This window comes from Panthera uncia, chromosome B4 (assembly GCF_023721935.1).
Source record: "Panthera uncia isolate 11264 chromosome B4, Puncia_PCG_1.0, whole genome shotgun sequence".
Classification (NCBI taxonomy): domain Eukaryota; kingdom Metazoa; phylum Chordata; class Mammalia; order Carnivora; family Felidae; genus Panthera; species Panthera uncia.
Window position 1 is genome coordinate 33,736,668 of NC_064809.1, and position 11,952 is coordinate 33,748,619.

Below are 11,952 nucleotides of genomic sequence, written 5' to 3' on the forward strand. Positions count from 1 at the left end.
CTAAAAATAAAATCCATTAATAAATAAAATACTGGTGAAATTTGCTTTCATTAAGGCCAAGAAAGCAAAATAATAAATTCTGATTTTGTGCTAAAAATGTAAACCTGAAAAAAATTCAAGGGCTATAAGGCTACACAAACTCACATAATTCAACTAATTGCAAACACCAGAACTCCCATTCTCTCCCTTCTACCGAGGAAGAGGTTTTTGAAGGAAACAGCTCGTTAGTCACGAGCCAGTGACCAAAGGAACTGGGACTGAACCGAGAAGGGCTGCCCGCGCAGGCGCCCAGCCAGGGAAGGGCGGGGCCAGGGCGGGACTTCCCCGAACCAGCTTTTTTCCCACTGGCTGAGAAGGGCGGGAGTGTGCCGTCACCTGGCAGGAACCGGAAGCTGGAGTTATAAAGCAAAGGAAGCCGAAACCTGCGCCGGGTTTTCTTTTCCCCTTCCTTTTACCTCCCTGTTCTAATCGCGTTCCAGCCAGTGTCCCTCCGGCCTAGCAGCACTTTCGCTATGGCTCTCAGCGATGCTGACGTGCAAAAGCAGGTGAGGGCCTGCGGTTGGGTCTGGCGTAGTCGCAGCGTCGGTCCCAGGGTGACGGGCTGGAACCCGGCTCAGGGAGGACGCGGGCCTTGGGCAGCCCAGATGCCGAAGGAGGGGTCCCTTACCTCAAGTCCCCGGGGCTTAGTGGTCTGTCTGAGGGAGGGAGGTTTGACTCACAGTCTTATGTCTTCAGCTGGGGTTTCGCGTGCCGCCTCCTTGATGTGCTGCTGGCTTTTTGGCTCCCACCTCGGCATTCCCTATTTTCCCAGGGTACTCGCTGTGGTTGTTAGAGCAGAGAATTGAAAACAAGGGTTGAAATGCAAATTGAACGCAAGGATTAAAAACCTCTTTTTCGTTTGATTTTTAACCCCGGGAGAAGGGTTCACAGTAGGATAAAGTGCTGACGGCAGACCGCTGCTTCCAATGTTGTTTTGAGGTCATTCATTTTATGAACTGTTTATCTTCATCTTGGAAGAATCCCCTCTATCATAATGAATTGTAATGGTTGCTCTCTCAGTAAGTGTGTACGTTAATATTTTGTAAATATTTATTAATCATAATGCAGAATTCCTCTCAACATTTATGAACTCCAGCGCCAATGTTTGGCATAAAGTAAGTAAGTCCAGGTCAGTGGAAAAAAATTATGGAAGTCGTGAACCTACATTATTTTTGCAAGTGTATAAACAGCCCTGGGAAACTTTAGGGGTTTTTTGTTTTTGTGTTTTTAAGGTGTCATGCCTTCGAGTTTGTGGGCATTGAGAAAGTTATAATTTGAAAGTCTCCCAGGATAATATATTGGCATTGATAGGCCTGTAAGTAACAGGAAAAAGTGGTTTCCATTTGCCCTGCATAGATACTTTGCAACCAGGGTCCTTGAATTTAGTAGTCATATTGCCAAAAGGTTTTTCAGAGAAAGAAGCTTAAGCCTGCACTTTAATCTTTACGTAGTTTAGAGAACTAAATCCATTTCTTTTTGAAGTACTAGGAAAATTCTCTGACTAAAGCTCACTCACTGCCTTATGAATCTTAAGTGACCAATAAAATATTTTTTCCTTTTCCTAGGAAATGACTCTGCATTTTAATCTAGTATGCACTAAGAATGGAGTGTTTCTTCATCAGTGGTCTTATGCTAATCATAAAGGGGAAATCGTGTAACAAAAATAGTGTCTATGGAGAAGATTAAGAAATCTTAACAATATTCTTACAAAACAATGGGGTTTTTAACATATAAACTGATATTTCTGATTTTTACTATAGGAGAAACTTGGTGCAGTGGAAAAGTACAGTGCCTTCCATACCTTCTAGTAGTCACAATTACAGTGCTGATTCTCTTCTTCCACTTGTTCCTTCATCTTTTTCCTACCCTACTTATTGAAGAATAAGGCTTCCCCAGGAAAAATATATTATAAAGATAAAGTGGTATATTTCCTTAGACTGAAACTATTTGTTTTCTCTGTAAAATTGAAAGATGAAGAAATCTGTTCTCTGCCTCTCCACACTCTAAGCTCTATAAGGGCAGTGTATTTTGTTCCCTGTATTCGCAGCAGTGAATAGGCCAGGCACCAAGCATGTAGTAAGTGTTTATAAATAGAGGATTCCCTGACATCTTCCCTATTGTATTAAAATATTTATGTAGGGGTGCCTGGGTGGCTTAGGTGGTTGGGCATCCGACTTTGGCTCAGGTCATGATCTCACGGTTTGTGAGTTCGAGCCTGGCATCGGACTCTGTGCTGACAGCTGGGAGCCTGGAGCCTGCTTCAGATTCTGTGTCTCCTTCTGTCTCTGCCCCTCTCCTGCTCTTACTCTGTCTCTCTATATCTCAAAAATAAATCTAAAAAAAATTTTATATATATTTGTTTTTATGTGGGGAGTATGGTTATTTCATTAAATTTTCGAAGGAATCTGACTTCAAAAAACTTAAAACCTAGTAGGGTTAGCAGGAAGAAGGAAAGTATTTTCTAAAGGCTCTGCCTTAGGGGCGGAGTTAAATGTCCTGAAGGGTTTCACTATTTCTCTTGTTGGAACTCCTGAAGACAGAATATGATCATGTTGGCTGTAAACAGGTTCTCTGACCTGGGTTAAAATGAGTGTGTTTTGCTCTAGGCTGTGCTGATCTAGTCAAATCTGGTAGCAGAGGGTCCACCATGAGTGATAAAGGCAGATAATGCAGGTTTGAATCAGAGTTCACCTCTACAGGCCCATGCCTTGTGGCATTTATAAACACCTGTTTTGATTACTGTATTTAAACTACTTTAAACTTCCAAACTGAGTTCAGTAAGGCTTCAAACTGAACTTGTGGAGATAAGATTCCTTACCGTGAACACACACACAAATCTGTGGGGGTTAATGCTTTTAGCAAGGTCACAGTTTTTCTATACAATGTACCTCTGGATTAGGTACTACAAATATTTCAAGGCCTGAGACTTCATAAGTATTGAATTACCTATGAAATAGGCTCTGATTATCATACTTATTTTGGTACCTCAAGCATAGGGTAGCTGCTAAGAATTTTGATAAAAAGGAAATCTTACCTTTTAAAACCATACTGTGTGTTTTCTTTAAGACTCTGATGGCATGAGCTTGTATTATTAATGCACTTTTTATTTTATATTATTTTTTTTATTAAAAAATTTTTTTTTTAACGTTTATTTATTTTTGAGACAGAGAGAGACAGAGCATGAACGGGGGAGGGTCAGAGAGAGAGGGAGACACAATATGAAACAGGCTCCAGGCTCTGAGCTGTCAGCACAGAGCCTGACGCGGGGCTTGAACTCACGAACTGCGAGATCGTGACCTGAGCCGAAGTCGGACGCTTAACCGACTGAGCCACCCAGGCGCCCCTATTAATGCACTTTTTAAAAAATATATAAAACAAACTTACTCAGCCATTTTTAAGTGTACAGTCCAGTAGTGTTAAGTATGTTCACATTATTGTAAAACAAATCTTGACTCACTTTTGTACATCTGTGTGTACCTTAATTTTATGATATCTTTGTGGTATATGGAGAAGCTGGGAATTGTTTCCAGATTGTTAAACTCTAAAATGTACTGGGGGGGTGGCAGCGCATGGGTGGCTCAGTCGGTTAAGCATCCAGCTAAGGCTCAGATCATGATCTCATGATCTCATTCGAGCCCTGCATCAGGCTCTGCGCTGACAGCTCAGAGCCTGGAGCCTGCTTCGGGTTCTGTCTCTCTCTGTCTCTGTCTCTGTCTCTGTCTCTCTTTCTGCCCCTCCCCCACTCGCACTGTCTCTCCCTCTCAAAGATAAATAAACATTTAAAAAAATATAGGGGCGCCTGGGTGGCTCAGTCGGTTAAGCATCCGACTTCAGCTCAGGTCATGATCTCATGGTTCGTGAGTTTGAGCCCTGCGTTGGGCTCTGTGCTGACAGCTCAGAGCCTGGAGCCTGCTGCAGATTCTGTGTCTCCCTCTCTCTCTGCTCTTCCCCGTTTATGCTCTGTCTCTCTCCTTCAGAAATAAATAAAAACATTTAAAAAAAATTTTTAAGTAAAAAAATATATAAAAATAAAAAGTACTTGGGATATCTCAACAGGCTTAAAATACCCAGCAGGTTCTCATTCATTCACAAATGTTTATTGAGTACCCACTGTAGTGGCAGTTGTTCCCTTCTGGAGTTATGATGATATAAAAGACAAGATCTCAGTACTCATGGAGCTTACCTTAGATGCGAGAATTAATATTAACACAATGAATTAACCTAGAGGTTATTGATGTTTTTAAAATCAGCTTTTTTTTTAATTCATCATTTCTTTCAGATAGAGCCCCTATGAAATGAAACTACTAGTGAGTTTGATGAGCTGTGTTACTTGTATATTCCCTTGGGTGTATTTTACATCTTCACTGGAGACAATACTTCGTTTATGAGTCTAAATTGGATCAGTCACCCCAAGCCCCATTCAGAAGACTTCAGTGGACTTTATTCTCTGTAGCCAGAGCTCTAAAGCCCTTTAACAAGGACCTCACCTTATAGTTTAGTTGTGGATAGGGACAAGTAAGCAAGGAATTATGAATATGTATTTAGGTAGAGGAAGTGTGGAGTGCCCTAGATGCATGTAGGTGAGAAATTTAGAAAAGATTTCCCAAAGGCAGTTAAGCAAGCTGAATCCCAAGAAGTTAGCTAGATGAAGCAGGAGGAAGAGTATTCCAAGTGGAAGGAACAACATATTTGAAATCTCGGAAATGAAGGAGAGAGTGGTGAACTCAAGGAACAGAAAAACTGAAATAAGTTTAGTAGGATAGGAACCAAGAGTCTGAAGAGTGGCGAGTGGTGAAAGTTATTTTTCGTATGATGCTGGCAAGGTAAGCATTGACCAGATCATGTACCTTCTAAAATCTTTGAGCTTGATCATAAAGAACGTTGGGGTGTGGGGGAATGTGATATGTGATGAGACCAACATTTTTTAAAGGATCTTTCTGGTTGCAGTGTAGAGTTGATGAAAGAGGAAACAGGGCTGGGGGCCAGTAGACAGATTTGGAAGCTGTGGTAATAATTCAGCTGAGAGATGGTGATAGCAAAGACTAGGATAGTGGGTAAGAAGATAGAGAGATGTGGACAAATAAAAGAACCATTGGAAGAGAGAATTGATTGGACTTGGTGGTTGATTGGATGTGAGGACTGAAGTACAAGGAAGAGTCAAAGTTGAATGTTGTACTAATCCTCCAGATAGAGATCAAAGTTGGGGGCAGGGAGTGGTTAACTGTTCATTAGTGAGTGTTTTGGATTTAGGTTGCTGTGAGTAGGATATCTAAAAAAGAGCAGTCTAGGAGGCAGAGGCACTGAAGGAGAACAAGGAAGTCAAAAGGAAGAGATTGTTTAAGAAGGGAGGATTGGTCAACATAACAAGAGATGCTGAAATGTCAATTAAGGTGAGGCCAAGATTTAAGGACTAGGAGATTATTGTCATTTTATGAGAGTAATTTCAGTGGACTGAAGGGGTAGAAGTGAATTAAAGTATGTTGAGAGTAGAAGGTAAGAAAGTTGAAAAAGTATGGGGCACCTGGCTGGCTCAGTCAGTAGAGCATGTGACTCTTGATCTCAGTGTTAGAAGTTCAAGTTCCATGTTGGGTATAGAGATTACTTAAAAATAAAAAATAAAAAAATCTTAAAAATAAAATCTTTTTTAAAAAGTTGAAAAAGTAAATCTAAATAGGTCTTTGATCCATTTTATTAGAGATGGAGAAGAGAAAAAGAGGGTCCTGGCCAAAAGGGGTATGAAGTAGAGGAGGGTATATATTTAGTCCACCCTCCCCCATAAACTCTAAGTTCTTTGAGAATAGGATAATGTTCTGTGATATTGAATATTACATCTGGTCCATTTGCTAGAGCAAATTCCAGATTATAAGATATCTGAGACCAGAAATTATCTCATTTATCCTTGTATACAATGTGTGGCACATAATATGCATTCAATAATGATTGATTGTTGAATGAATCAGAAAAGATAGGTACATTTTCTTTTCTTGTTATACTCAAAAATAAAATAATCTTTTCATTTTTTTCTTACAGATTAAGCATATGATGGCTTTTATTGAACAGGAAGCCAATGAGAAAGCAGAAGAAATAGATGCAAAGGTGAGATTTCCTTTTCTAGGTTTAAGAAATTATCAAAATTTCGTATTGTTTTTGCTTTGGTAAGGAGTAATTTTACTAGTTGTTTAACAACACATCACATAGGACTGCTAAGAATATCTTTTCTTTTTTTTAAATATTTTTTTAATGTTTATTTTTGAGAGAGAGAGAACGTGAGCAGGGAAGAGGCAGAGAGAGAGGGGGACAGAGGATCCAAAGCAGGCTCTGTGTTGACAGCAGAGCCCGATGTCGTGATGCAAGACTCAATGTGAGGCTTGAACTCAGGAACCATGAGATCATGATTTGAGCCAAAGTTGGACACTTAACCAACTGAGCCACCCAGCCACTCCAAATAGCTCTTATCTTTAATATTAAAAAATAAATTTTCCTTTCTAAACATCCTGATTGTCAATAAGTGTCCTGAAATTTTATGGTAGGGAGTAGAAAAGTAATGGGTTAATTTTCTCATGGAATCTGGAAACTAGACATTTAGCATCTATGGGTAATTATGATAGCTGGTTAAGGAGGGTGTAGTATTGGGGCGCCTGGGTGGCTCAGTTGACTAAGGGTCTGACTTCGGCTCAGGTCATGATCTCACAGTTCATGGGTTTGAGCCCCATGTTGGGCTCTGTGCTGACAGCTGAGAGCCTGGAGCCTGCTTCAGATTCTGTGTCTCCCTCTCTCTGCCCCTCCCCTGCTCACACTCTGTCTCTCTCTTTCTCTCAAAAATAAATAAACATTAAAAAAAATTTTTTTTAAAGAGGTGTAGTATTTTTATGTTGTTATTTTGCTTTTTCATTAATTTGTGCTTGTTTTTTTCTTTTTAAGTTTTTTAAAAGTTTATTTATTTAGAGAGAGCACGTGGGAGGGGTGGAGAAATAGGGAGGAAGAGAGAATCCTAAACAGGGTCCACACTGTCAACACAGAGCCCAATTCGGGTCTCAAACTCAATGAACTGTGAGATAATAACCTGAGCCGAAACCAAGAGTTGGCCACTTAACTGACTGAGCCACCCAGGCACCCCTAATTTATAATTTTAAAACGACTGTTAGATTCATCTTATTTTTCTGATCAATGGAGGCAAGAATGCTGTTATAATTCTTTTATTTTTATAAGGGAGGACTAAAACTGAGATTACTTGACCAGATTCTTTAGGCAGTAACCCAGATCTTCTAAACTCCAAATTCTGTGTTCTTTTTATTAGCCCCCTAGTAAGCAAATGGACTAAATTTAGAATACATAATGATTTTTTTTTTTTGTTTATTATTTTTGAGAGAGAGTGAGTGTGAGTTGGGGAGGTTCAGAGAGAGGCTGGGGTACAGAGGATGTTAAGTGGGCTCCACACAGATGGCAGAGAGCCTGATGCAGGGCTCAAACCCATGAACCACAAAATCCTGACCTGAGCTTCCAGAAGTCAGATGCTCAACCAAGGCGCCCCAATGATTTTTTTCACATACGGAACCTTCTATCAATATATCCTTTATGACTTTGTGGGTAGGTACTATTATCCTTTTTCTTTTTCTTTTTTTTTAATTTTTAGTTTAAGTAGGCTCTACACCCAACGTGGGGCTTGAACTTAGGACCCTTAGATCAAGAGTGGCATACTCTACCAACTGATCCAGCCAGGCACCGCTGGGTATGATTATTTTTTATCAGATTTTTAGTTTTCTGGTTCATCATTTATGATGAAAATCAATGGTTATCTCTTTTAAGTAAATTAGAAATAATTCTTGAAGACAAGTCATAATAAACTTCCTATGTTTGATATGGAAAACGATAATTATAAGCAAGTACCTCTGGTTACCAGCTGCTTAAAATAAAACTCCAGATCTGCTGTAATGAATTAATAATAATAAATTCCTTGGTAGGCAGAGGAAGAGTTCAACATTGAGAAAGGTCGTCTTGTGCAAACCCAAAGACTGAAGATTATGGAATACTATGAGAAGAAAGAAAAGCAGATTGAGCAGCAGAAGAAAATGTAAGTAGATTCTGGTCACAATATTAGCTAAGGAAGCTTTGAAAAGTCAGTGGGACAAAAGACAGAGCATGTGCTTTGGAGTCAGGGAGGTATGGGTTCAAGTCTTAACTGGACCAACTTACACTTTTCTCACCTTGGGCAAGTTGCTTAATTATTTTTCTTCCTTTGTGAAAATGGAAGCTTCACAGGATTATTGAAAAAAAAGTTGGAATAACTGATATAAAAGTGCTTCTTTATCTTTGAAAATAAGTTCATAGAAGCCACTCGAGTATATGCAAAGAGGAGTATTTGTGCGTATGCAGGAAGCTGTATATTTTTTCTACAGTTTCTATATTTTTATGCTGTACTGCTACTATTTTTCCATATCTTTTGCAGTCAGATGTCTAATTTGATGAATCAAGCAAGGCTCAAAGTCCTCAGAGCGAGAGATGACCTTATTACAGTGAGTAATTAGCCCCTATTATAAAATTGTAAAGTGTTTATTTACCTATTATAGAGAATGCACTAGTTAGCATTAGCTAATTAAGGAGGTGAATGATTTTTAGAAAACATTTGGTCAGCAAATCATTATACTAGGTATTGTAGTAAATACAAAGTGAATAAGATATTGCCATGTCTTCAAAGACCCTCTGATCTCACAGAGCATATAGACTCTTTTGGTTATACAACACATGATGGACGGACCATACAGTATATGAGGGTGATAGGGACGAATAAAATTAGTAAAATTATGGCCAAGAGTGCAAGGCTAAAAGAGCTTCACCTATTTTCAGTAGAAGCTATTGAAGTTTTTATTTTATTTTACGAGAATTATCATAAATAGGGTTCATGGTATGAGTATGTAGGCTAAATTTAAGAGGGAAGAGGTTAGGAGCCCCGGGGTGGCTCAGTCAATTAAGCATTTGACTTCAGGTGAGGTCATGATCTCACAGTCCGTGAGTTTGAGCCCTGTGTTGGGCTCTGTGCTGACAGCTCAGAGCCTGGAGCCTGCTTCCGATTCTGTGTCTCCCTCTCTTTTTGCCCCTCCCCCACTCACACTCTGTCTCAAAAATGAATAAATGTTAAAAAAAATAAGAGGGAAGAGGTTACACACAAGATAACCATTTGGGAAGTATTGTCATCTGAGGAAGAAGGCAGAAACCTACTGAAACATACCATTTAGTTGAGAAAGTTTAAAGGTATTTGAATTAGGGACTCTTGACTGGCTCAGTCATTAGAGCATGTGAGTCTTGATCTCGGGGTTGTGAGTTTGAGCCTCACATTGTGTGTAGTGTTTACTGAAAAAAAATATTCATATTAAGATATTCAAATTATATTTCAGGAACCAACAAGGATGCCTGCTGTTTCCACTGTTCTTCATTGTGGTGGAGGCCTTAGATTCCTTTAAGGTGGAGAAATAGGAATTATACACAAATTAGGAAGGAATAATTTTTTTTGCAGATATGATTGCCTATAAAAAAATATAACATCTGAAAAACTGTAAGAACTAGTGATTAGTTCAAAGTGGTGACTGGCTATAAAGAGAGTATAAAAAATGAATAGTTTTTCTATATACCAACAATAACCAACTAGCAAGTAAAATAAAAAGTAGATTCCTTTGTAGTGGTTACAAAAACTACGGATAAATGGTTACAAAAACTATGGATAAATGCTATTGAATAAGCCAGCATTCATATGAAAAAGCTATAAAACTAAAAATATAAAATTTGAATAAATGGCAAACATACCTTTGGTTTGTTTGAGAGAGTGTGTCTGTTCATGCAAGCAGGGGAGGAGCAGAAGGAGAGGGAGAATCCCAAGCAGGCTCCAGGCCCATCACAGAGCCTGATGTGGGGGCTCAATCTCATGATCCTGAGATCATGACCTGTGCTGAAATCAAGAGTTGGATGCCTAAGTGACTGAGCCACCCAGGTGCCCTAAAAACATACCACTTTCTTAGAAGATTAAAGAAACACAAACGAATATAAGTGTGTCAGTGTTGACACATTTTGCAGGAAGACTTTCCAGACATTGACTACTGACTAACTCCTCTTCTTCTTCCAAGTTCAGTGCTAAATACTGAATTTCATATCTGGTTAACTAGGAGAATGGTGATTGTGTTAATGAAATGGGAAGTTAGGAGGGCAAGCTCTTTTTTTTTTTTTTTTTTTTTTTTTTTTTTGAGAGAGAGCGAGTGTGCACACACAAGTGGGGGAGGGGCAGAGAGGGAGAAAGAGACACAATCTGAAGCAGGCTCCAGGCTCTAGCTGTCAGTGCAGAAGCCAACCTGGGGCTCCAACTCACAAACTGTGAGATCATGACCTGAGCCGAAGTTGGATGCTTAACCGACTGGGCCACCCAGGTGCTCCTGGAGGGCAAGGTCTTTTAAGAATAGCTAGCTTAAAACAAACAAACAAAAAACAAAACAAAACAAAAAAAAAAGAATAGCTAGCTTACTTTTGGACATACTTTAAGGGGCCAAGAAATCTCCAGTTGGATGTGTCTGTCAGGATGTTAAGTGAGGGGCTGAAGTTCAGGACAACAGAGATTGCTTATTAACATAACCTTCATAGCACTTCAAATGTGAATACTTTTAAATTCTAGGAATATGGGAAAATAGGGAATGTGTTGCTAAATTATCTTGTTACATGGGAATGAATAGTTCATACTCTGTAAAATATAAAAGGAGGACTAGACAGCTTTTTGTGGAAATGTTGACTGCAAAATGTTAACACCTGAGGGTAGTTGTTACCTAGTGTCTTCACTAAAGTGTTGAGTTTCAGTAACCAGTGGTTGATTTCTTTCCACAGGATTCAGATTTCTTTAGCAACCAGAATTGATTGACCTAGTTTATACACTTCTCTTAAAATAATAGTATGTGCTTAGGGAAGGTAGTTTGTTGTAAAAGAACTTGGGCTTACAAGTCTTTCAGCTTTGCCATGTTAGTTTGAGTAAATTATTATTTCTGACCCTCAATTTCCTCTTCAGTATGTATTAATTATGGTGCTTGGTTCAGAGGGCTGGGTTTTTCTCTTTTTTATTTTAATTTTTTTTAAGGTTTGTTTATTTTTGAGAGAGAGAGCGAGAGAGACAGAGCATGAGTGGCCAAGGGACAGAGAGAGAGGGAGACACAGAATCCGAAGCAGGCTCCAGGCTTGAGCTGTCAGCACAGAGCTTGACATGGGGCTCGAACTCCCAAACTGTGAGATCATGACTTAAACCAAAGTCAGACACTAACTGACTGAGCCACCCAGGTGCCTCTGGGTTTTTCTCTTTTTAAAAATAATTTTTAAACTGTTTAAAAGTAAAATTTATTTTGGGGTACCTGGCTGACTCAGTTGGTAGAGCATGCAACTTTTGATCTTGGGGTCGTGAGTTCAAGCCCCAAGTTAGGTGTGGAGCCTACTTTAAAAAAATAAAGGGGCATGTGGGTGGCTCAGTTGGTTCAGTGTCCAACTTTTGATAACGGCTCAGGTCGTGATCTCGTGGTTTGTGAGATCGAGCCCCATGTCAGGTTGTGCACTGACAGCATGGAGCCTGCTTGGGATTCTCTCTCTCCCTCTCTCTTTGCCCCTCCCCCACTTATTCTATCTCTCTTAAAGTAAATAAACTTCAAAATTAAGTATTTAAAATATCAAATTTATTTTTACGTAGTGTTACATGCACATTAAAAATTTAAAGAATCGGATACCAGGGTAGCTTGGTTGAGCATCTGACTTTTGGTTTTGGCTTGGGTAATGATCCCAGGGTTGTGGGATCGGGTCCTGAGTTGGGCTCTTTACTAAATGTGGAGACTGGTTGAGATTCTCTCTCTCTCTCTCTCTCTCTCTCTCTCTCTCTCTCTCTCTCTCTCTCCCCCCCCC

At 39.5% G+C, this 11,952-nt stretch overlaps 1 protein-coding gene across 1 annotated transcript in view; it reads left to right on the forward strand.

Moving 5' to 3' along the window:
- Positions 1-362: 362 nt before the first annotated feature.
- ATP6V1E1 (ATPase H+ transporting V1 subunit E1) overlaps positions 363-11,952 on the forward strand; it is a 31,651-nt gene continuing 20,061 nt past the window's right edge. The window contains exons 1-4 of the mRNA XM_049624839.1: positions 363-545; positions 6,070-6,135; positions 8,001-8,110; positions 8,486-8,552. Of these exons, the coding sequence (XP_049480796.1) occupies positions 513-545; positions 6,070-6,135; positions 8,001-8,110; positions 8,486-8,552 (276 nt within the window). The 5' untranslated portion in view covers positions 363-512. The remainder of the gene's footprint in view (positions 546-6,069; positions 6,136-8,000; positions 8,111-8,485; positions 8,553-11,952) is intronic.